Source organism: Solanum verrucosum, unplaced genomic scaffold (assembly GCF_900185275.1).
Source record: "Solanum verrucosum unplaced genomic scaffold, falcon-dt-bn FXZP01000275.1, whole genome shotgun sequence".
Taxonomy (NCBI): Eukaryota; Viridiplantae; Streptophyta; class Magnoliopsida; order Solanales; family Solanaceae; genus Solanum; species Solanum verrucosum.
The window spans coordinates 523452-547953 of NW_026020738.1; the positions used below are offsets into that span (position 1 = coordinate 523452).

The following is a 24502-nucleotide window of genomic DNA, read 5'->3' on the forward strand; positions in this document are numbered from 1 at the left end:
GGCCAGTGTTATTAAAAGCGAAAAGCGCAAAAAAGCTCTAAGGTCCATGGGGGCTTTAAGTGCAAAGTGCAAATAAAGCGTGGGCTTTAATGAAAAAAGGCGCAAAGGGAGAAAAAAATAAAATGTGTATGTTTAGTCCAAAACTAATAATTATAAACATGAATGACAAATATATGACCAAAGAAATTGAACTTTTTTAATGATAAAGTGAAATATCAATTGTTTAGTGTCACTTCTTCATAAGAGGCTCATTGACAAGGAAAAGTTTGTCTTAGAACTTTGATGACGGCACTGAAGCGCACATAAAGCGAGGCGAAGCGCTTAACACGTTTTGAGCCTCGCTTTAGGGCTTAAGCGCGCTTAAAGCGCGCCTTTGATAACACTGGTGGTGGCTGCTCCCCACTGGGAAGAGGCAGTCAGCCATTGCTGGCGATGGCCATAGAGCTGGCCGTTATGCAATGGGGGGCAATAGATGAATGGAGGTTATTTTTGTAATACTTTTCTTATGGAGATAATATATTAAGACCAGTCCCTATAAGGCTCATTTATTTAACCCAAAAATATCGAGTAAGGTTTTGGGCCTAATGTGATATAAAAAAGGGGAAACTATATAAATGGGTCATAAAATCCAAAATAATTACAAGTTCATACCTAATCAATGTAATTCTTGAAATACCCATTTTCTCATAAATAATTACGGTCTGTACCCCCATTCATTAAGACTGATAATTTTCGCTTAACTAATACTAAATCAGTATCATATAGTATTGCTATCATTAAAGCTGATAATTTTCGCTTAACTGAATTAGTATCATATACTCTATTGATAGTAATGATAAAGATGAACAAATTATTTTTTAAAATTTTAGTTTCAAATTTAATATAACTACAAATTATATCTCCTTCATTTTTGGTTCGGTTTACTGTTTCTGTGTTCTACTTCGATGTGTTGGTTTGATCTGTAGTTCTAATTTTGATGGTCTTATTACTTTCTGTTTTAGTGAATTTAGGTTTAAGCCGCCCTTGCTGTATGTGGTACAATAGTTCATATTGTCTTGTGAACTTTTGCTGAGATATTGTGACATAGCTAGGAATAGTGAGAGATTTGCCTTCTGTGTCGAGTCCTAGTGCGGGTTACCTTTCTTTTGTGGTTTGTGAGCTATTGCATAGGAGCGAGGTTTTAAGGGTAGTGGCTTCGGATTTCCCTTGTCAGCAAATGTTGGTTACGTCTCCTATGTGGGGTTCGCAAAGTTCTTGGGAGAAAGCGTGTTTCCAATTATCATCATGAAAATTATTTTCTCCCTGATGTTTAAAACCAGTTAGGTATGAAACTGCAGGGCAAGGATTTGAGATGGTTTATTAGTTGAGTTTCTCTAATTAATCCATTTCCTTATAAAAAGGGGATTAGTTCTTGCAACAAGTTTTGTGGTAAAGTTTGGTAACTAGTTCTATTGAGTTTAAAGCTATATAAATCCGTCAATGCAATTTAATAATGGTTATTTGGCTTGATGTTCCTTTCTTTATGCAAGAAGATTCCAGCTATTTAAGATCTGAGCTTTGTCAATATGCTTGTGTTCTGGTGTATTATGATGCTTGTACTAGGAATTACATTGGATGGGGTCTCAGTTGAACTGCATTTCTCATTAACCTTGTTTTGTTTGTATTAGGAAACAAGATGGGGGGAGTGTTTTTAGGTATGCCAGGAACGTGGGCAGGTCATATGCACGAAGCTGCTGACCATTATACAACAAAAATCGGTGGACTTCCTGTAAGAAAATCCTCCTGGATATGGTATAGTTCATTGTGCTTTGATGTTTTTTTGGTATTATGATGCTACTTCTTTTTTCTTGAACAGGATTGGCCTATTCCTCTTCCTTCAGCAAGTGTTGATTTATTCAAATGCAGTTCTTGTAAAAGTGATTTGTCTCTTCTTGCACAGGTTTGTACTTGAAACTGTTTGACTAACTTTGAATTACCCGATTACTTGGATTTTTTAAGCTTTAAGACATTTTGCTATATTTTTCTCCTTACATTTGTTTCCCTAGGTTTATGCCCCAATCTCACATAAGAGTTTGAACATTGAAGAGCGTGTAATCTATGTTTTTGGCTGTTTGATGCCAGAATGTGGGAGCACTACTGTAAGGTCTTTTCTTAGTTTTCAAACATATTGTCTTTTTGTTAATGCTTGGAAACTTAATAATCATTTGGATTTAACTTCTGTGGTCTATCTATTATATTTCTATGACAGCTGGAGAGCTATTAGAATCCAAAAGTCAGTAAATAGTGAAGGTTTAAAGAGCCAGTCTGATAAAGCTGTCTCCTCGTCTGAATCTTCTGTATCAGATTCAAAGGAAGGATGGAAGAAGGATATATCGTCATCTGACTCTTTGGAAGAGGATGATGATGAAGATGACGATGACATAGACCTTGCTGAGTTGGGTAGAGCACTTTCTGAAGCTGCAAGCCTAGCTTCTCAGTCCAAGAAACAAAACCATGGTCGTAAATTAACTGCCAAAACTTCATCCCCTGTCTGTGCAGACAGAGTAATTGATAAAAAGTTACCAGGTAATTTCCATTCTGTTTTCCTCGACATTACCTGCACCTTGACATGATCTTTTGCTAGAACCCCTTTTAAATGGTTCTACTTGATATGTTACTGGGTGGTATATGTAAAGGGTTCCCATTTAGCTTTGCTTGATATAAGATGAGCGTGGAACTGTTGTTTGAATCCCCATGGAGACAAAAAAGCTAGGTGATTGTGAACTGTTTACTGGGACGATCGACCCCCCAACATAAATTTAGCACTATGATAGAGAACATTACATTGATAAATGCTATTTATAGATACAGAAAGCCAACTTGTTCTTGTTATTAGCAATGAAACCTTTTAGTTGATAGCAAATAAAAAAATGGATACAGAAATGGCATGTGTGATTGGTAAAATGAATATGTGATTTGTTTGTTGCCTTCCCTTTGTGGGAGGCAGTTGGTGATTCTTGCTGGTTGAGTGATACGTAGATCAGTCAAAGGGCCAATGGATGTATTTACTTATTGTAAAAAAAGTGAGAAAGTGAAATAAATAATCCGTCCTATTTGGAGATTGGTTTTAAAATGATCCTTTAAAAGTCATTCTAAAAAAAATGATCCTTCAATTATACACCTGAGTGGTTTTAGTTCTTTATGTTTAATAAAATTGAGTACTTTTGACGAAATGGCTTGTGAAAGAACATGAGTCGTTTAACGTGTCGGATTCATTTCCATATTCTTACCTTAAGAAAAATCCTATTTGTATAGAGACCAGAAAAATCTTATTTGTACAGAGACCAAAAGTGCTCAGCTGCATATTTAAAGGACTACTTTAAACCAACCCCAAACATAAGAAACTAATTTGTCATTTTCTCTAAAGAAGTCATTGTGTTACGAGAAGTTGACAGCTTACAAAAGTTTAGGTCTTCATACCTTTTAGCAAGTGTTTAAAGTGATACATGAGATCTGCAATTATCACTGGGTAGCATTTGAATGATTATTTTAGCTTTCTGTAGTCTCTGAAAGAAACACTTTTTTTCTTTGGTCACAGTGATTCCTTGCTTCTATATATATGCTGAGGAAGAGAAATTTTCAAAAAAGGATGCTTCTGTCTATTCAAAAAACATCTCATCTCCAATCAAGGACCATGAAAGTGATCCTGATACTAAAGAAGAAACATGGGAGGTGGAAGATTATGAGTACGATAGGGCATTGAATGCTGACAGGGTTTACCTTAAGTTCAAAAAGCGAGTAGATGCATATCCAGAACAGTGTTTCAGGTACAACTTTAAAAAGCCAGCCTTTGTTTACCATGCATAATCTGTACTTCTGAATTTACTTTTAAGTATCGCCTCCTGGAACTTAACATTTTATTTGGTGGAGTAGATGACTTTTGAGAAGCAAACTCTCAGTTTTTTATATACCTTTTAATTTCCCCAAAGCAGCAAGTGAAGTCCAAGTTTAATGTACTTTTGGTTTCTTGATGTAGTGAACTTTCAGCCTATTCTGCTTCTGTACAAGCTTTCTCTTTGATTATCTTATTCATCTCCAACCGTAGCGTATTACTATTTGTACAACTTTATGCATGTTGAACTGTTCTCATGTTTTTTCTGCGGTGGCATGTGTGAATTTATAGATGCTTCTTAGAGTAGTCGTTGTGACCTTCTCTTTGTTCCCAACTCTTTGAATGCATCAACTCCTCGTCATAAGTGAGAGAGTGTTGACTGGTTGGTTTCTAATGAAAGGCATTTAAGTCTTTTCCGAGTGAGCCTAAGGAGTTTCAGCTCCGTTCAAGAAACTTTTAATTATGGACAGTGATTCTGATTAGTCTGGGTTTGGGACTTGGATCAACTGATCCTTGTAAGTTTTTCCTTGCCAATCTACTGGTTCTGCTTCTTCTTACTTCAGTTTGGCTGAATTTGTCCTGCTGGGCTTCTCGACTGATCTTGAGATACGTCTTATCACTGATGTCCTTTCTCCCATTTTGTTTGCTTGGTTCTGGGCTTGAGCTTCAAACCATCTCAATATTGGGGTAAATTTTGAGAGTCAATGAATCCACCTTTTCAAACTACATTCAGCTTGTTTCTCGTGACACCCGAGATACATAGGGAACTCTACACAGAGTTTGGTCATACTAATCCAGTCAATCCATTTCCTAGTAGAATCTCCTCGAATTACATATGAACTGATTTCTTGTGTAACTTGAGATATGTAGACAACTCGAAGTCCGGAGTCTGGCCATAGCCCATTTCTTCCGATTTAATCCAATCTACACGCCGATACATAATTGGCTACTACGTCAACATCTTCGCCGGTCTTGGCCTTGCTTCCATCAACATGTGAAAACTGCCATCAAGTACTTATTTTATTAGTCTGAGTATTAATTTATCTTTCATCATAAAACACATCTTAATGCTAACAGTTGGCTGACATACTGTGAGATTGATTAGGATTACACACTGGAAACCACATCTTAGGTTGTACATTCAGTTTTCACCCACTCCCACTGAGCTCAAGGTTACTTTTATTTTTTGTTTACTTTATTGTTTTCTTAGTCAACTGCTAACGCTAACTGTCATTTGTTGGAGACTGGCATACTTTATCCAAAAAGAAGTTAAATAAAATAAATACAGAGAGTATCATATAGTTCTCTGTTGGTAGGTTTTAGGATTCCTTTCCATTTCTATACGCCCAAGGTTTCTTTTATTTGACCTCCTTACATTAGTTAATCATTAACATTCTTTCTCTCCTTACTAAAAAATCTATTATTTACTTTTACATGTAGATACTCATATGGTGGAAAGCCGCTTTTGGCTTCTGGAGATGCTGGTGATCCAGGGATGTGCAGGCTTTGTGGTGCAGCACGTCAATATGAAATGCAGCTGATGCCCCCATTGCTATATTTTCTGCAGGAAGCCGTGAGCGAGAAAGAAAAATATGCCTTGGATAACTGGAATTGGATGACTTTAATAGTCTATACTTGCTCACAGGTCAGCCTTTAACTGGATATGGATTGTAGGGTGGAAAGATATGTTGGATCTGTATACTTTTCTAAGCCAAATGGTCATTTTTTAGCTGATGTATCATGAAAGGCGAGTGCATAGCTGAAACACTGTATGTATTAAAAATTCCATTTAAATCAGTTTTAAAAAAGAGGTTTGAACCCAGTAATTCACATGAACTGGGGAAGAATCAGAAACTCAAAAGGGAGGCTCTTCTAGTGACTCTTCTGTGTTACCTGCTGCATATTACATCAGAAGAACCAAAAAATAAACAAAAAAACCTAAAGTTGTAAAATTAAAAGGTTAGGAAGTAAGAAGTTGAATTGAAGGAAAAGTGTAATAGGTTATGACTTTTTACTTCAGCTTTTCACTTGTTGAAAATGCGCGTCTCCCATGGGACAGTTTTGTGCGAGTTTGAATTAATCACTCTCCTCTTGTTCCTTTCCTTTCTGAAGTGAAATTTTACTTGTGATATATTTCTTTCATTTGCTGGTTGAACTATCTATTTTCTTTTGTCAATTGTGGACGATACTACTCTTTATTTTCAGGCCTAGTTAACCCCATTGTCTGTTTCATTTTCAGAACTGTTCAAAAGATAACTCTAGCGATGATGGCTGGACTGTGGCTGAGGAAGCTGTTGTCGTACAATATGAATAGCATCGACTAAATTATCATATGCTGTTTCGTATGATTTTGTGATATTAGGGTATATTTTCGTCATAATTTTTGTTGTTATTATAAAGTAGATTAGTAGCAGGGTTGTAACAGTCAATTGAGTCAAGGGTGGGTTTCTTTTTGCTTACATTGTTTTTGAGTTTGCTGTTACTTGGTGTTAGTTAGTGTCGAATGGTTGAGATGCAAATTGTCAAATTTTGGTTCGGATCATGTGTTCTATTGAATTGCAGAACATCAAAGACTATAGAACACACTTGTTTTGGAATGGCAATGAAAACATACACGGAAAAGAGTCAAATATACTCCTGTACTATCAAAAATATGCTCTTGTTATATACTTTTTTTTAGGACTATTGTTTGAAATGAGGAAAGTTCACTAGCCTGAGTTCAAAGCCAATATATTGAACTCTATGCTATTGTCTGTTATCCTTTTAACACTTTAAGCTTGTTAAATCTATAACATAAATCTTCTTCACCTTTTTCTATTTCGCTTTTACCCCTGTTGGGTCTCACTTTTTTGGCAAAAAGTCCACAAAGGTGTACTCTTCTATTTAAATATTCATTATTTTAAGGGTAATATTAGAATATTATAAAGTCTTTTTATAAATTGAGATAAACAGGAGATGAGACCTCTGGAAGAACTAAAAGTGTCATATCTGGAGCCATTTATGATTTTAAAAATATACCAATTGTTAGAAATAGGTCCCAAGATCATGTCAATCCAAAGGACAGCGAACCCCATATATCTCATGGCATGACACAACTAATTCCAAAATACTTGGTCAAAAGTTCTGATCATATCAAGTTTGAAAAATAACATTACCATTCACATTAGGCATCTTTATATTATCAAGAGGCAAAGACTTGTCTTTATAATCAATTCTTTCCTCCAACATATACATTACAACATGAGCAAATTACATCAAGGAAACTAAAACATACTTTGCATAGTAAAGAAGATAGTATTAAGTACAAATAGTAGAAATGTAAAAACTAATTAAGTCCATCTCTTCTTGATTCTAGCTTTGAAACCATGTTGCATATAGAGAATAATTGAGACATTAGGGCAAACTTTGTGTCCATTGATCACTTCAACTTTATAATTATGTATGATAGAAGCAGCCACAGCTTTCATTTGAGTGAAAGCTACTTCTTTCCCTAAACAAGTCCTTGGCCCTGCATTGAAAGCTAAGAACTTGTACGAAGGCTCGTGCCTAATTAATCCTTTCTCAGATATCCATCTCTCTGGCTTAAATTCCAAACAATCTTTTCCCCATATCGATTCCATCCTCCCCATCGCGTACAATGAGAACACCACTCTCATTTTAGGATGAACCTGGTGTCCACTTGGAAGAGTATCAGGTTCTAGAGGAGTCTTATGTTGGAATGGTACTGGTGGATATAGCCTTAGTGATTCACACAATGATGCATGCAAGTAAATTGCATTTTTCAACTCGTTCGCGTTAAAAAGCCTCCATTTTGATGATGATGATGATGATGTCAAGGAGACAATTGCCTCGAGTTCTTCCATGATCTTTTTTTCAACCTCAGGGTGAGTCGCGACTAGCCAAATGAACCATGTTAGTCCTGAGCTAGTCGTATCACGCCCTGCAATCATGAGGTTCAATATGGTATCCCTCAAGAACTTATCATCAAAATTTTGTCCTTCATTTAATATGTATGAGGTCAAGAGATCATCACAATCCTCTTCTTCATCTTCCTTTGTTTTTGTTGCAAAATTACTTAATTCATCGCGTTTCATCGATATATACTTGCTTATAACTTGATCAAGAACATCCCATGCTCTAGTTAACTTACCTTCATACCCAATCCCTAGCCATTTTTGCAACTTCCAAACACTCTTTGGCAACAAATGTCTAATGAACAACACTTCTTCTACCTCATCCATAGCTCTAGAGAAGGGAACACGAGGGAATTCGATTGAGAGACATCCAGGATCATACCCTGTAACCAATATACATGTTGTATCAAATGTATATCTTTGAAAAACATCTTGCAAATCCACAACTCTATCATCTCTAGCCACATTTTCAAAAACAGGAACAAGTCCATTTTCAATCTTGTCCCAACTAGATTTCACCAAACAATTATAAAACCTTTGATGAGTGATCAAACTCCTAGCATATTTCCTCTGTCCCTTCCATAAATCCAAATCAGAATTGAAAATGCCATCTCCCAATACATCAAATATCTTCTTAAACTCTTCCCCTTTAGGGAAATTCGCGAAGTTCGCGCTCATGATGTAGTGAACATTTTCAGGATCCACTGTCCCAAGAATGTCCATGTTAGTGAACCATGGACCTTCTAGCAAGAAAGTTCCACCACTTCTTGAAAAAATTTCACAACATCTTTCATGTATTCTATTTACATTGAAAAGTAAGTTTGGTAACATTCCAAGAAATGGCCAATTCCATGGTAAGCCACTTCTATCACCTAAAGCCAAAAATACAAAAAAGCAAAATATTGCAACAAAAAACTCAAAGTAATCAATTGAGGCCATTTCTTGCTTAGTGTTAACTCTTTTGGGAAGGTTACTTCATGATTTATAGATAATTAATTATATATTTTAGTCTTATTGATACCTAACAATCTACCTTGACGTGTGTATTGAAATATAGTCAAAAAATATGTATCATGGTAGGGTAGTATAAAATACGAAAAATTTATAAGCATTCGATGTTTATTCAAAGACATGTGTCTTCATGCACACGTTGTTATTTAATTTAATAATAGTATACTTAATTGGTGTGGTTACCTTAGTTGAAATGGTTGTTTTGATGTAATTAAATATCGGGTATGAGTAAATATTTAGCTATAGAATGTTGTCAAGTCTTTCACGTTATGATATTTTCATTAAAATATTTTTCAATCTTGGTAATGATTTGATTGCTTATCTTCTAATAGTAGAATAAAGTTTCTTGCTGAATTAGACAATGGTTTCCCAAATCAGGTAATCATTCAAAATTTTGGATTTTAGAATTGAAATGGACATTGCATACCTTATATTGCACAATATTGATTAAATGTGTTTGTCTAAAAAAGAAAAAAAAAACTTTTAGAGCTTTTCTTGTATCAAATATGGGGTGTAAAATATGTCCCAAAATTTGATGGTTCGGACAATCCACCCAAAATTTTAAGGTTGGATAGAAGATAATTTCATATTAAATTGATTTTAGCCTAATCTATTTTTAAATTGATCTCGAATTTAGCTCAATACTACCTCAATTCTAGATTATTTTAAGATTTACTTTAATATGAATAAATTGCTTGAGATTTATTTTGATTTTTTCTATGAGTTGGGGTTCCAGCCTCGAATCGAGGGTCTAGCCCAAGTTCAGGGTCAGGATCAGGTCATAGTTCAAGTGGGATCTTGAGTTTCAAGTTAGAGTTGGCGCTCTAGTTGAGATCGGATCATGGGTAGGGCTCAAGTCCAGTGTCGAGGTCGATTCTCAGGTTTGGATTGGGTCTCAGTCCCTTGATTAGAGTCAAGGAGCGCTCTAGTTGAGATCAGGTTATAGTTAGGGATCAAATCTCGAGTCTCAAGTCCTAACTCGAGGTAGATTCTCAAGTTTGGATTGGGTCTCAGTCCCTTGATTAGATTCGGGATTGGATTTCAAGACCTACATCAAGGTTAAAGTCATGTCTTGAATTAGGATGTAGGCTCAAGTTATGGATCTCGTATCAGGATTTAGGCTCGAGTCTTGTATCCCGAGTTAAGGTCCAGTCTCAGGTTGAGATCAGATTTAGAATCCCAAATCAGAGATAAAGTCGGGTCACAGATCTTAGATCAAGATCAAGGTCAAATCTCATATATTGGATCAAGGTCGGATCTCAAATATCTCCATTTGTATACATGCTGGTGTCCCTTTCTCACTAGAAAGTGAGATTACACGTGGCTTGTGAAAGCTCAATTTCAGTAGTTCTAGCAATTTACATTCCTCTTTTCTTATATTATATATATATATATATATATATATATTATCCTAATTGAAGAACTGTACTAAAAACATACATCAACTATGATTTTATAATCAACTACATAACTTGTATCGTGCGTGTACCCTATCATACAAACATTTTACAAAATCATAAAAATATTAGTAGAAATTTTACTTATAAGATTTTTTTAAAAAAAATGAAAAAATGTGTTAATAATTAAAATGATTTTAAGTAATTAGCTCGAATTAGTCATCAGAATAATAAATTTAGTCTGGATGATGATAGTGACCACGATGATGACTCATTCATGTGAAATCAAATACGTAACTAAGAAGAAGTAGATTAGTAATGTCTTATTAATAGTTTATTCATGAGGGTGTAAAATCTTATCTTGACTTGTTGAAAGTTAAACGAAAATACTAGTAGTTCAGTTAATTAGTTATCTGAATTTTTAGTTAGTATGTCTCGATGATAATGGTGACCACGACTCATTCATGTGAAATCAAATACGTAACTAAGAAGAAGTAGATTAGTAATGCCTTATTAATAGTTTCGAGTTGTTGAAAGTTAAACGGAGATATTAGTAATTCAGTTAATTAGTTATCTGAATTTTTAGTTAGTACGTCTCGATGATGATGGTGACCACGACTCATTCATGTGAAATCAAATACGCAACTAAGAAGAAGTAGATTAGTAATGCCTTATTAATAGTTTCAAGTTGTTGAAAGTTAAACGGAAATATTAGTAGTTCAGTTAATTAGTTATCTGAATTTTTAGTTAGTACGTCTTGATGATGATGGTGACCACGACTCATTCATGTGAAATCAAATACGTAACTAAGAAGAAGTAGATTAGTAATGCCTTATTAATAGTTTTGAGTTGTTGAAAGTTAAACGGAAATATTAGTAGTTCAATTAATTAGTTATCTGAATTTTTATTTAGTCTCGAAGATGATGGTGACCACGATGATGACCCGTTCATGTGAAATCAATGAGTCTCACCATTTACTTTAAATACATCTACTTATCATTAAATACAAACATTGATATTATCATTAGTCTCAAGAATTAACAATAAACACATTCCATTAATTATAAAGGATATGCTAAATTCATTGAATCAGTAAACTTTATTCGTCATTGTGATCTGAGTTCTTACTTTTAGTTTGTTATTTCTTTTCAGAATTTGTCACAACTTTATTGAAAAATCATCAAAGTTCTATTTATTTTTTATAATTCATCATCGAAATTATAGCGTTGTTTATTGTTTTTTTCTTCTTAAAACGGAAGAATTTTATTTATATTTTAAGATTCGTCCATGGACATAGAAAAAGGAACTCTTCTAAACGAAACAGTTCCACAAGCATCTCTATGTTGTTGTTTGTTGTGGTTGCTTCTTCACTAAAGTTCTCTTTCATGACTTTCTCAACTTCTTCTCTTCATGTACACTTTTGTGTTATTGTATGTCATTACATACATAAGATATATACTTGACATATATGTGACATACAATGATAACTGACATATATCACTAGGATGTTCACTAGCTATATGTCACTGCATATCATACATTAGACATATGCTTGACATACATATGATATAATGATATACATATGGCATGCATATCATATATCATTTGTATGTCGTGTGCATATCACATGATACATACATATAGAATATGCGTGGATAAATTTTCTTGGCTAAGGCGGTCCCTTAAAGTTGTTCGTATAATTCACTTAGACATCTCAACTAGGTTAGTACTTATTGAACACCTAAAATATTCAAAATGTGTATCTATTAAAAAATTGAATTTAACCACCACATGTCATTGTTTCATTGGTATACATGCTATGTATTTGCGTTTGAGCTACACACAATTTTGTTTTTCAACTGATTATCATTTTGTGTCTAATAGATGTAAATTTCTTAAGGTTAAAGTGTTTAATATGTACTAGTCCTAGTTGAGGTGTCTAAAGGAAATATTTGTAAAATCATGACATGCTCCACTAATAGTGTTAAGGTTTTTGGTAAGAAGCTCAAATCCTTTCACAATTCACAAAAAGAAAAAAGAAAAAAAAAACATTGACATTTCTTGGTAGAAGTTTTATTACATGGTTTATTTATTGTAAGTAAAATTATAAACATTAAAAATAACATAGCAACACAAACATATCTATAAACTTGACACATATTGATCATACTATCACTCTAAGTCCATCTCCTACTAATCCTAACTTTAAAACCATATCTCATATAGAGAATAATAGAAGAATTAGGTTCAATAGTTTGTCCTTCCACAACTTCAACTTTGTAATCATGTATGATAGTAGCAGCCACAGCTTTCATTTGAGTGAAAGCCACTTCTTTCCCTAAACAAGTCCTTGGTCCAGCATTAAACGCCATGAACTTATACGAAGGCTCGTGCTTTATCGTTCCTGTCTCTGAAATCCATCTTTCTGGCTTGAATTCTAAACAATCTCCCCCCCAGATCGACTCCATCCTCGCCATTGCATACAATGAGAACAAAATCATCATCTTTGGGTGAACTTTATGACCACTTGGGAGAGTATCTTCTTCAAGTGGCTCCTTGTGTTGAAATGGAACAGGTGGATATAACCTTAGTGACTCACATAATGCACCATGTAAATAAACCAACTTGTTCAATTCATGAACATTGAAAACCCTAAATTTTCCATTTTCTTCTTTTGGAATAATTGAGTTGATTTCTTCCCTTAATTTCTTCTCCACTTGTGGATTTTTCGTGACAAGCCAAATGAACCATGTTAGAGCTGAGCTTGTAGTGTCACGCCCCGCGATCATTAGGTTCAAGATAGTGTCCCTCAAGAACTTATCATCACAATGACCTTCTTTGAGATAAAAGGTCAAAAGATCAAAACCCTCATCGTTCTCTTCCACTTCATCCATTTTTCTCAACTCATCGCGTTTTTTAGATATATAATTACCTATAACATTATCCATAGTTTCCCAAGCTTTACTCAACTTTTTTTCCTCTCCAATTCCAAGCCATCTTTGTAGCTTCCAAATTGGCTCAGGTATAACATGTCTAAAAAGAATAGCTTCTTCAGCATCATCCATAGCTTTCGAAAAAGGAACGTGAGGGAAATCAATTGATACACAACCAGGATCATATCCAGTAACTAATATACAAGTAGTATCAAAAGTGAACCTTTGAAATAAATCTTGTAAGTCTACAATGACACCCTTGTTACAAACATGATCAAGAACATGAATAAGTCCTTTCTCCACTTTTTCGCGACTAGTCTTGATTAAAAACTTGTAAAATTGTTGATGAGTGATCAAAGAACGAGTCGTTTTCCTTTGAATCTTCCATAAATCCATGTCCGAGTTAAAAATTCCATCTCCTAAAACATCAAAAAATTCCTTGAATTTTCTCCCTTTTGGGAAATTCATGAAATTTTGACTCATAATGTAGTGTACATTTGATGGATCAATTGTAGCTAATATGTCCATTTTTGCAAATAATGGACCTTTTGATACAAAAGTTCCACCTGATTTACTCATGATGACAGTAAGCCTATCATGAATATGTTTTATGTGAAAAAGTATACTTGGTAACATACCAACAATTGGCCATCTTTTTGGGTATCCCTTTGGATGTGTTAGGGAATGAAACAAGAAAAAACATAGTATTGCTAGGAATATTTCAATGTAACCTAATCCAACAATTGACATTTTTTTGTTTCTTTGTTTTATTTGAAGGGGGAAAATGTCTAGTATATATAGAGGGTTGGTTATCTATACTTGTTTTTATAATATGCTATTTTTGGGTTGTTTTGTTTTGCCTTCACTATTAATTTGTTTGTTTGAAGGTACTAGAATGCCACCAAACTACCAACCAAAAATGGAGTTAGTTGAGGAAAAGAAAAGTTTCTAATTTTTTTTTTGTATGTAGTTATTTATGTGGAGTTCATCTTCTATATATAGACGTAAAGTTTATCCTTTGAGTCGATCGGGTCTATAAAAAATAAATTTTTTATTTCAGATTAAATCTGTATATATTTTATTTTTCAACACATCACTTATACAATTACACTAAATATGTTGTTCTTTTAAATAAATGTAAAAATTATTATTTTACATTATCGTGTTATTTATGAGTTATGACACGTTTACCTATAATAAATGGCATTAATAAGTTGGAATTTCATTACACTATTTGTAGATATAAGTAAATTGATCTTATGAGGATACTTAGGTTTGAATTGGAAAAAAATTAAAATGACTTAATATATCGATAGCCTATTAAACTTGTAAGTAAATTTTATTTATACACTCGATCTACAACTTATTTCAATTGAACACCTATATGTTGAGAATATATTTAACCAATAAAAGTGCGCTCTCTCTAACAACTTAAACTTTTTGATGAGAAAGGGTCACACACTTTAACATGATATCAAAGCAGACAGAGATCCTGTGATCGAATCTCACCACCACTCATATAAAAAAAAAATCCACGTACTTGATCCATGAAAAGAGAATCAGGACAAGTAAAACCTCACGCATATTGTTCCAGGAGTTGTCTATGTATAAAGCCAAATTAAATTGAATTAAGTGGTTGACCTTACTACCAATATGCACATTCAATGGTTAGATTGTCATTTTTTTAACAAAAAATCTAGAAAAACACATTACACATCATGTCTTGCGTTAAGTTAAAGAACAATGTGATGTATTGCTTTTATGAATTCAATATTTTTATCAATATTCCTATCTTATCTTAAAATATGTGATGTCACTTATAATGAATATATATAACTATAGCTAAATGTATGACATATATTTAGATGTCAAAATTCAAGATAAAAAACAAATAAAAAGGATTGTAAAAGGAAAAAATATAAAATAAAAATTGTGTCAGTGCTTATCCTCTTATTTATGAATAAATTTGTATATTGTCATTTCAGTTCTTAGTTGTTAGATGTTAGTTTATGAGATGAAGTTAAATTGAAATCGTCATATTTTTGCAAATATGTGATGTTTATATAACCAAGAAAGTATATCAAATAGGTACACTAGTATTTAGTTAAGGATAATTTGGTGAAAATACATCTAGCTTACTTTTTGACGGTAAATGAATATTTTAAGGGATGTGTCAAGCCAAATACATCATATAATATGAATTTGTCATATAATATAATAGCCTCTTGAATTTGTCACTAAATTTCATTTAGGTTAACTTATGGCATGTTCAAACTAAATATTTGAACATATGATAAAACACTTATATTAGATATTTTTTTTTATGTGTATCCAAGTATTATAATTATATATGTAATAAGATAATCACTTTAACATATGTTACCTTCTTTTTTAATTATGCACATTAGACTCGATAAATAGTAAAAACTCAAATATGTATGATTTGAGGTAAATGTGTATAATTAAATGAATTTACATATTTTATGTGATTAACATAACTATCGAATAGATGCTTGAGAATACGCATAAAAGTTTTTCAAAAATATGAATTGAAATGTCTAATAAAAATAAGTAATCAATTGCTCAAGTCATCGTTCGAATGTTTAAAAACAAAGTTATGAAAATAATCAACCAGACATATATTTCAATTAAAGCTAATTAATTATACCTACTACCAAGAATTGTTGGAGAGATCTGTGGAGTTTGACATCATTATACTCAATGACATTCTTCTATGGTACTCTGCATTTTTTAAAATATTTTTGTGGTACTTGCTTATAAACAATGACACACTATGACATTGACTGTTGCATTCTAAATGGAAAAAAATCATTCATTTTAATTATGAAATAATAATAAAATATAATACAACAAGAGAAATTAAAAAAAATTGAGAAGAGAGATATTTTATTTTTCTTGAATTTAATGTGTTTCTCGTAAAATAAACTGAATTTATTAGAGTTGTCAAAAAGGGCCGGCCCAGCACCACCCGGTCCAAGCCTTGTGGGCCAAGGAATCTGAAGGGTTAGGGTGGGCCAGCCATTCATTTGAAAATGCTCAACCCAACCCTAGAAGGGCCGAGGGCTGGGACGGGCTAGCCTTTTGTTGTTCTTATTTATCATTTTTTTTCATTTCAAACGTCCAATTTTATAACATCCAGAAAATGAGAAGATTTTCAAATCAAATATGGCAAACAATGGTATTGTTTCAATAACACTAGAAAAAAAATCTAGTGTAATTAGCATATATCTAGGATACTAGATATGCGATGTATCTATTATGATGCATCCAAATACGCGAGTGAGATAAGAGAGTGGCAAGTGAGATGGGAGGGAAGCGAGGGGGAAAGATTTGTTTATGTATCCTAGATACATGTGAATCCACTTGGATAGAGTGTATCTAGAACAAATTAACCTAATTTTGAGTCCATGTATCTCGAGATACATGTATCTGGAAGTGCCAAAATTTGGTAAGGTTCATAAATATTACAACATAATGTGCATTTAAGTAAGAGTAAATTTTAGGTTTAGCAAACATAAAAATCATATTTAATTTATATGTTATAGTTATAGTTTGTATAATTGCGTTCCATAGCAAACTTTATGTTTGCTATGATTATTAATATGTATATTTCGGTCTACATATACAAAAGAATCAATTGTATAATCTGTTTTGGTATACATATACAAAAGAATCAATTGTATAATTTGTGTTTGTATAAAGCGAGAAAGAGAGAAAGACAAAAGAAAAACTGGGCAAGGGAAGATCTGTATTTGTATAATTATAAGTGTATAAGACGAAAATATATGTATTTGTATTTGTATATACAATTTTCTCTCGTTTTATACAAACACAAACGCAATTTCTACATTTCTGTTTGTATAAAGTGAGAGAGGCGAGTGAGAGTGGCGAGCAAGATTCTTTGGGGAGAGAGGCGAACGAAAAGATATGTATATATACAGTTTTCTCTCGCTTTATACAAACACAAACGTAATTTATACATTTGTGTTTGTATAAAGTGGGAGAGGCGAGAGAGACTGCCCAACAAGATTAGGAGAGTGGCGAACGAGATTCGCTGGGGAGAGAGGCAAATGATAATTGTTTGCTACGGTTTACAATTAATGAAACTGTGGCTATAGCATTTAATTTGAATTAATACTTTGTTATTTTATACAATTTTCCCTTTAAATAATTAGCTCATATACTAGAGATATTATTGCAAGTTACCCTTAAATAAATAGTTTTGACCCTCGACTCCGGCCCAACCCCTACCAAGCCTCAAGGGCCAAGGGAATATATGGATTGGGCTTATAAGCCCTAATTTTAAATGGGCTTAAAAAATCTTATTCCGACCTTACCCCTAATAACGGATTGAATTGAATCGACCCCATGAGCTAAGCCCATTTTGACGGCTCTACTATTTATATAAGAATGAAAGTAGTTTACAAAGCTACGAGCAAATTCCTCGTAAAATTACTTATGAAAGTTGCGTACAAAGTTATTTATATGTTGTTTGCAACCTTCTTTAGAAAGTCGATGGAGTACATCCATAAGAAGAAAACACTTATGGGATATTCTTTTTTAAAAAATAAACTCATTTTAAAAGCTTGATCAAATAAATTATTAATCTTTAAACTCCAATTTAAAGTGACATTCTACAATCAAGTCGAATTTATACGATCTCATAATTCCCGCTAATTAGAACTCAAAGGCACTATTTCCTTTTAAGTTATGTTTGGTACGGATGAAAATAATTTTCAAAATTTTCATATTGGATTGATCGAAATGATTTGAAAAATAATTTCTCTACGAAAATAAATTCTTGCAAAACGAAGAAAACAAATTCCTTAATTAAAATGTCCAAAACAAATTTCATAAATAACATTACAAATAAATTGTCTTTTCCCCATCCACGCAACATACCCCGAACCCCCACTTCACCTTATCCTACCGTCATAGTATTCTATTAGATTACATATAAATGTTCTATTAATAATATTTTTACTTATTTATCAGACGCTAATAAATAAATAAAATACCAAATATTTTCTCGTACCAAATACACCCTTTTAAAATAAAAACTGTTTGTCTCGAAAATTATTGACAAATGTATGAACGTGGGTACTTGAACCCCTCATTTTCCTTTCTTATAGAATCTCCATTACTTCCACACACTTTTTCATCTACAAAAACTCATATTTTTTCTCCATTAACACAACAACCATATTAACCTTCAAAAACTAATATATATTCATCCTTTCCAATTTAGAAAAGCAATAAAATAAAATAAAAATCATGGATTTTTTTAGAAAATTAAGTATATTTGTTCTTTTTTGTCTTATTACAATTTCCTCTGAAATAATTCACACAAATGGTGATCAACAAAATGTTGAAGACAATAAAAAAGAACAATCTCCTACACAAATGCTAGAAGAAGCTTATTCTATGCTTCTTACATCTACATTACGTTCTTTGGATGTGGCTAAGTCATATATTAATCAACTTCAACTTAAGTATTTTCCTCCAAATGTAGAGTAAGTATTTTTTTCCTTCCCTTCTATTAGATTTTCTTTGGTTTCTCTACGCGGGCAACAAAAGAGATATTTAGTGGCAATAGATGTCGTCGCGGAAGCATTTAATGACATTTGAGTTAATGTCATTGCATTCAGAGTCGCTAACATTTATATCGAATGATGATATAAATACTCATGTTTCTTATTGTTGGTTAATATATAATTTAGCAGCAATTGTTTTATTGCCGCTAAATAATTGACGCAAAATTCTTTATTTGTTGTAGTGTTAGTACATTTGAATTATAGAGGTGTTCTTTTATGGCTAGGGTAGTTCTATTAGAGACGGAGTCAAGATTTTAATTAAGTTTATGTGTTCTAGATCATAAGTCATAACCCTTTTTGTTTACTGAATTCTTGATATATTATTTATACATATTAAATAAATTTCTTAACATAAATATAGAGTTTGGATTAAAGTTATTGATTTTGCCAAACTCATATAGCAATAGGTGTAGGAGCACCATTTCATGCAACAAGTTGATGGAGAGGTGAAAAGAACTATTTAATGAGTGTAATAGAGAACATGATATCTGATGCAAATCCAAATCCCTAAATATGATGGGGTGGGATGAATGATATCCTTTCACCCTATCTCGAGTTCGAGCCCTGCGAATGAAGAGACCTCATAATAGGGAGTCACTTCCTCCTTAAAATTAATTGTAAACAACACGAATCTTAATTAATCGTGCTATTAGATGGTTGTAGACCAAAAAAAAAAAAAAGAGTGCTTCAATTTCTTACATTCCTATTGACAGTAGTAGAGTCTTTAGGAAGAATGCATCATGCTTTACTACCAAGTACCAAGATTTGGTTCACTAGTGATGTCTATACCTTGACGAAGATCTCCTTTTCTTTTCATAATCTGATAACATAGTAGTTTATGTTCTTTACGAGGTAGGAGTAAGATCTGCATACACTCTACCTTCCCCCGACCCAACTTATGGCTATACATTGGGTATGTTATTGTTATTGTTTGGAAAATGAGTTTGGGAGTTTGATCGTTTTGCAGTTTCAGAAGCAAGGATGATGTCAGTTCTAATGGAGGTGCTGGAGAGAGGATAATGGAGGCTACTCAGAAGAGCTTTGAGAAGAGCAAAGAGACTGTAGAAGGATCCGCCAAATCTGCTGCTGAGGCGGTGGAGCAGAAAGTGCATGACACAGCTGACAAAGTGAAGGATACAATATCTGCAGGGCACAAAACAGATGAGAAAACTGAAGCCACTGTGCCTTCTGGACATGATGAACTCTGAAAATAATCTACTAACAAGTCAAGAAGTGATTAGCATTTCTTCCTTTCTCTTCTGTAGTGTAATACTTTTTACGTTCTTTTTGTAACCGTGGTGTCTGAGCTAAGCACAGGTACTAGGTGACTCTATCCACCAAAGTTTGGATAGATAGGAAGAAACCTCAGGATTCTCAACGAATCTCGCTTCTGTAGTATGATTTTTTTTTTCCCATAGGTCTTTTATAGCATCAGAAGTGTGTGATTTGTCTACATTCAAAATTTGATTACTGTAAAAATTCCACAAGTTTAGGTATATGAATTATGACCAATATCCTTGAATCCTAATCCAACAACCATAACTAGCTATATCTGAACTAAAGTTACAAGCTGGCAAATCAATGATCTAAAACTGAAATAAATCATAACAGAGTTGAGAAGATATGATGAAACAAAGCATGTCATTTTAACCCTCGAAAGCTCGAGAATGGTGGCTTAACAAGTTCAGCAAAGAAATTGAAATGGATGAAAAACAAGTAAACACTATGAAGGGAGATTAGAGGAAAGTTTGAGGCATTCACTTTGACATCTCCTGAGGCAGACATCATTCCAGTTTGGCACTTGATGCTGGTTGACACAGACAGTGCGAGCGCAGGCGTCAGAGAAAGCATCAAGTTCCGATACACCACAAACGGTAATACAAGTATCGGGAATTGGATCCTTGGAAAATGCACCAACCTTCTTCAACATTCTCTTTGAAGTACAGACTCTCTCGCACACGAAAATATCATCAGTGCTCTTCTCCCTTCCCCGTGCACTCTTAATTCTCTGCTCCTCAGCATGATTTCTCCTGATTCTGTAAGCTTGACCAGCTACAATGGCAGGAATAGCTGCCCCTAACAAAGACCACCATACCTCAACCATTAGGGCTACAGCTGTGGAATTGTTTGTCTTCTTCCTCCCTGCTAACTTTACAATAAGAACAAGACTTTTTAACCGCCGCTCTTTTCAATTAGAAAATAGCAGAACTAAAATACTTGAAATGTGGAGTAATTTAAGAGATGCAAGAAACTATGCAACCAACATCTAGAAATGGTTTCGATTCTTTCCCTGTTTATCCATTAGGAGGACTCACAGATACAGAAATGTGGTATGAGATACTGTACATCTGTAACTTATTCACTAAATGAATAGATTGTCAAAAACAAAAACCAAATTCTCCACCCCTTGGTCCACATTAAACTAGGGCCATAACCATTAGTCACTTTTGTGGAACGCAATACCCAACTCTCATAAAACTGGTACACTTAAAACAAGTGAGTAAATCATCCCTTATAGCCATTTCATTAATATTTGTGCCTCATCCTTTTCTCGCAAACTCTATGACAAGATATACCCATCCTACAGAACCCTCCGCCCCCCAAAAAAAGAACGATTGCACCAAGGGTAATGGGATCACTATAGTTAGAACACAATGCTTAATCGATTAAGATTGTGATGAATGAGTCCTGAAAGAGAAGAACACAAGGCTGAGATTCATAAGATTACATGTTCATTGATGACTTGATGCCATCTTCAGTCAGTATAATAATGAATTCCACGTTAGATTATCTCAAAGTATATCAGATATGATCTCTTTACCCCGCAAATGTAGGGGTAAGTTCTATGTACTCCCACCCTCCCCAGACCTCACTTGTGGGAAATACTGGGTATGTTGTTGTTGGTTTATATCCGTGATGATTAATCACAATAGCATCATTAGATTAAACCTACTATCAAAACAGGAAAAGGAAAACATTTCGACTTAGAAATAGTATCTGCATTATATTCCTACTGTTGTTTCTGAGAATACAAATAAAAATGGATGATCAAGCATTACAACTGACAACATAAGTTTCAACTCCATCATTAATAGTTTGTTTGTCAAAACACCCACCCACCATTCATCCCCTAAAGAAATCAAAAGATCTTTCTTCACTAAACACACTAATCCCCAGAAAAAAGCTCGAAATTAGAAACCTCTATTACCTCCAACTCTAACTACGGAATACTGATCCTATCAATAAGAAATGAAAACTCTCAGGTTTGCCTTTCCCGCACTTCCATGCCTAAAAGGATAACAATCAAGCCTCTCCTATTCATAATGTAAGAGGTTTTACCATTCATGTCATCTCTTATTCATCTCCCTCTTATTTATCAAGCACAACAAGCGAAATTCAACTTCATCAACAGAAGAAGAAAAAAAAAAGAAGCAAAATTGGAATTTTTTTATCTTCCAAACAAACAATAATAATAACAATAACTGCAGTACATCCTCTAGAGAATAGATCTTTTATCAGCCGTCTTTTAGCAAAATGATATCTAATCAAACCACTATGTTGGTTATAAGCAACATCCACAATGCTATCGAGGCAAACAAACATGTCCTCATTCATGTAAATATGATTTTTGGTAAATATACAACATCACAAGGGTAGAACTCTTAAAAGTGCTTATTTTGAAAAAAGTGAGGTGTTTGGCCAAGTTTTAGGGAGAAAATAAGTGCTATGGGGATTCATAAGCTAAAAAAGATATGAGATATCTAATCAAACCTCCTATTAATAACATCACTAAGTTGGTTATAAGCAACATCCACAACGCTATGGAGGCAACCGTAAATATACAATATCACAAGGATAGAACTCTTGGAAAAAAGAAAACACCAAACCTCAGTCTCTTTTTAATCAGAAAAAAGCAAAAAATAGCACTATGCTAACAGTCCATAACATTTTAAGAATGGAACATTCTCCTTCCCTGAACTCAAACATCCAAAATTGACATTAATATGGTCAAGCAAATGAGGAAAAATGACTTGTAAAAACCCAAAGCTACAAACTTTAACCCTGAAACCACATTATTACCATTACTATTTTTATTTTTTTTTATGACAAGGAAACCCGCAGTCGCTGCCCTTTGGGTGTGCACAGGGTAAAACCCCCCTCCTATGCAATAGCTCGCAAACCACATAGGAGAGGTAACCCGCACTAGGCAAACCCGGTGCGACAAGCTCGATCCAGAAGGCAAACCCCTTACTTTCGCTGGCAAGGGGTTTCGAACTTGAGACTTCCAACATGGAAGTCCCAAGCCCAAACCACTGGGCCACCCCGAAGGGTACATTATTACCATTACTATTACAATTCTTTCTTGTTGAGAATCATTGATTTACCCTTAATTTGAGAAATTAGTCATTTGGGTCGGCACTAAATTGCAAGACAAATATAGTACTACAACAAAACTAACAGCTAAAGAAGCAAAACCAGAAACTACAACATCAAAATTTTCAAGAATTTAATCCAAAAAACACAAATTAAAACAAGAAATTGATGAAATCAAACAAGAAAATCCACAAACTAGAAGCAGAAATACTATGTTTAAGCAAAAAAAAAAAAATACCTTAAAAAAATGGAGGAAGCAAGTGGAATGAAGGGAATTGTGAAGGATTTAAGGGAGAAGGGGTTTAAGGGTTTCTTATATTTACTTATTTTGCGATCCATTGATTGCCCGACAAAATTATAGTGTACGACATTTGGTACATAGTATAAGAAAGAATAATTTAGGGGTAAATTTGAGATTAATTTTATTTCAAATTTAATTTGAGTAATTAGTTTTTTTTTAAAAAAAAATCCTATCGTATTATTCGTACTAAAATTGTGGAATTATTAGAATACAAATGGTGATATTATTTTCTCGTATAAAGGATGTAATAATATAATTTTGGGATTATTTTATATAGTGTTTGGTTATGGATATTATTTAATTTCATAATTATTTGATGTGATAATTACCTAATTACATGAACATTCCTATCATATTTACTGATTCTCTTTACCGTTTAAAATAATTATATATTATCTCATTAATTAATAATTTCATGTCAGATATACCTAAATATATATATTTTTGGTATCCAATATATCAAAATAGGGAAAGAGGCGAGTGGCATGGGAGGGAGGCGAGTAAGATAGTCTTCGTATTCCAGATATATAGGAAGAAAGGCAAGTGGAATAGGAGAGAGGCCAGCAAGAGAGTCGGATACATGTGAGTTCACTTGGATACAGTGTATCTGGATAAATTACACCTAATTTTGACCCCATATATTTGAGATACATGTATCTAGATACGTCAAATACTTGTATCCGAAGTTTAAATTTTGGTAAAATTTATAATATTGAAAACTCACGTCAAGGTAAGTAATTTATTACTGAACTAATAGAATTTGTGTTGTTTGTCCCTTTTTATCCAATATTTTAGAATAAATGGAAAAGGATGTTTGTTTTTGGTATCAAAAGTACTCTTCCCATATAACTAAAGGACGACAAATATTCTCCCTTTTTAATGAAAGGCTACTAGAGGCATCCAACGTATCAAAAATTTGCCTACCCTGTTTTAACTAACGTGTATATATATGTCATGATATTTCTATCGTCTTCAAATTTTGAGTCCACCTTAAAATATAAAGTAGTATTACAAAGATTTTGACATAATATATGTATTACCAAACAATGGATAAATATAATACTAAAATTTATATCAAGATCAAAT

At 33.5% G+C, this 24502-nt stretch overlaps 5 protein-coding genes across 7 annotated transcripts in view; 2 read left to right on the forward strand and 3 right to left on the reverse strand.

The window, feature by feature from the left end:
* LOC125812626 (probable 20S rRNA accumulation protein 4) overlaps window positions 1-6480 on the forward strand; it is a 77536-nt gene extending 71056 nt beyond the window's left edge. For 2 of the 3 annotated variants that reach the window (XM_049492116.1, XM_049492117.1), the window contains exons 2-8: window positions 1676-1768; window positions 1856-1939; window positions 2046-2143; window positions 2249-2565; window positions 3578-3806; window positions 5312-5516; window positions 6111-6446. In XM_049492116.1, coding sequence (XP_049348073.1) covers window positions 1676-1768; window positions 1856-1939; window positions 2046-2143; window positions 2249-2565; window positions 3578-3806; window positions 5312-5516; window positions 6111-6185 — 1101 coding nt within the window. In that variant the 3' untranslated portion in view covers window positions 6186-6446. Of the gene's footprint in view, window positions 1-1675; window positions 1769-1855; window positions 1940-2045; window positions 2144-2248; window positions 2566-3577; window positions 3807-5311; window positions 5517-6110 lie in introns of all 3 variants that reach the window. The other variant, XM_049492115.1, reaches the window with a different exon arrangement.
* Window positions 6481-7180: 700 nt separating this feature from the next.
* Window positions 7181-8724, reverse strand: LOC125812658 (alkane hydroxylase MAH1-like). The gene has a single exon (XM_049492150.1). The coding sequence runs from the start codon at window positions 8722-8724 to the stop codon at window positions 7201-7203; it is 1524 nt and encodes a 507-aa protein (XP_049348107.1). The 3' UTR covers window positions 7181-7200.
* A 3646-nt stretch (window positions 8725-12370) lies between these two features.
* On the reverse strand, window positions 12371-13876 carry LOC125812682 (alkane hydroxylase MAH1-like). Its single transcript, XM_049492171.1, has one exon. It carries the CDS (start codon window positions 13874-13876, stop codon window positions 12371-12373), a length of 1506 nt encoding a protein of 501 aa, XP_049348128.1.
* Window positions 13877-18415: 4539 nt separating this feature from the next.
* LOC125812660 (uncharacterized) lies at window positions 18416-20016 on the forward strand. Its single transcript, XM_049492152.1, has 2 exons — window positions 18416-18660; window positions 19709-20016. The coding sequence occupies exons 1-2, from the start codon at window positions 18422-18424 to the stop codon at window positions 19947-19949; spliced, it is 480 nt and encodes a 159-aa protein (XP_049348109.1). The 5' UTR covers window positions 18416-18421; the 3' UTR covers window positions 19950-20016.
* Window positions 20017-20241: 225 nt separating this feature from the next.
* Window positions 20242-20909, reverse strand: LOC125812645 (uncharacterized protein At5g64816). The gene has a single exon (XM_049492137.1). It carries the CDS (start codon window positions 20843-20845, stop codon window positions 20465-20467), a length of 381 nt encoding a protein of 126 aa, XP_049348094.1. The 5' UTR covers window positions 20846-20909; the 3' UTR covers window positions 20242-20464.
* Between the last annotated feature and the right edge of the window lie 3593 nt (window positions 20910-24502).

Excerpts from the sequence above, each read along its gene's own strand:
- LOC125812682 (XM_049492171.1), bottom strand. The coding sequence starts at position 13,876 with ATGTCAATTGTTGGATTAGGTTACATTGAAATATTCCTAGCAATACTA.
- LOC125812658 (XM_049492150.1), bottom strand. The coding sequence starts at position 8,724 with ATGGCCTCAATTGATTACTTTGAGTTTTTTGTTGCAATATTTTGCTTT.
- LOC125812660 (XM_049492152.1), top strand. The coding sequence starts at position 18,422 with ATGGATTTTTTTAGAAAATTAAGTATATTTGTTCTTTTTTGTCTTATT. Across the intron at positions 18,661-19,708 it reads TATTTTCCTCCAAATGTAGA|TTTCAGAAGCAAGGATGATG; the intron begins GTAAGTATTTTT and ends ATCGTTTTGCAG.
- LOC125812645 (XM_049492137.1), bottom strand. The coding sequence starts at position 20,845 with ATGGTTGAGGTATGGTGGTCTTTGTTAGGGGCAGCTATTCCTGCCATT.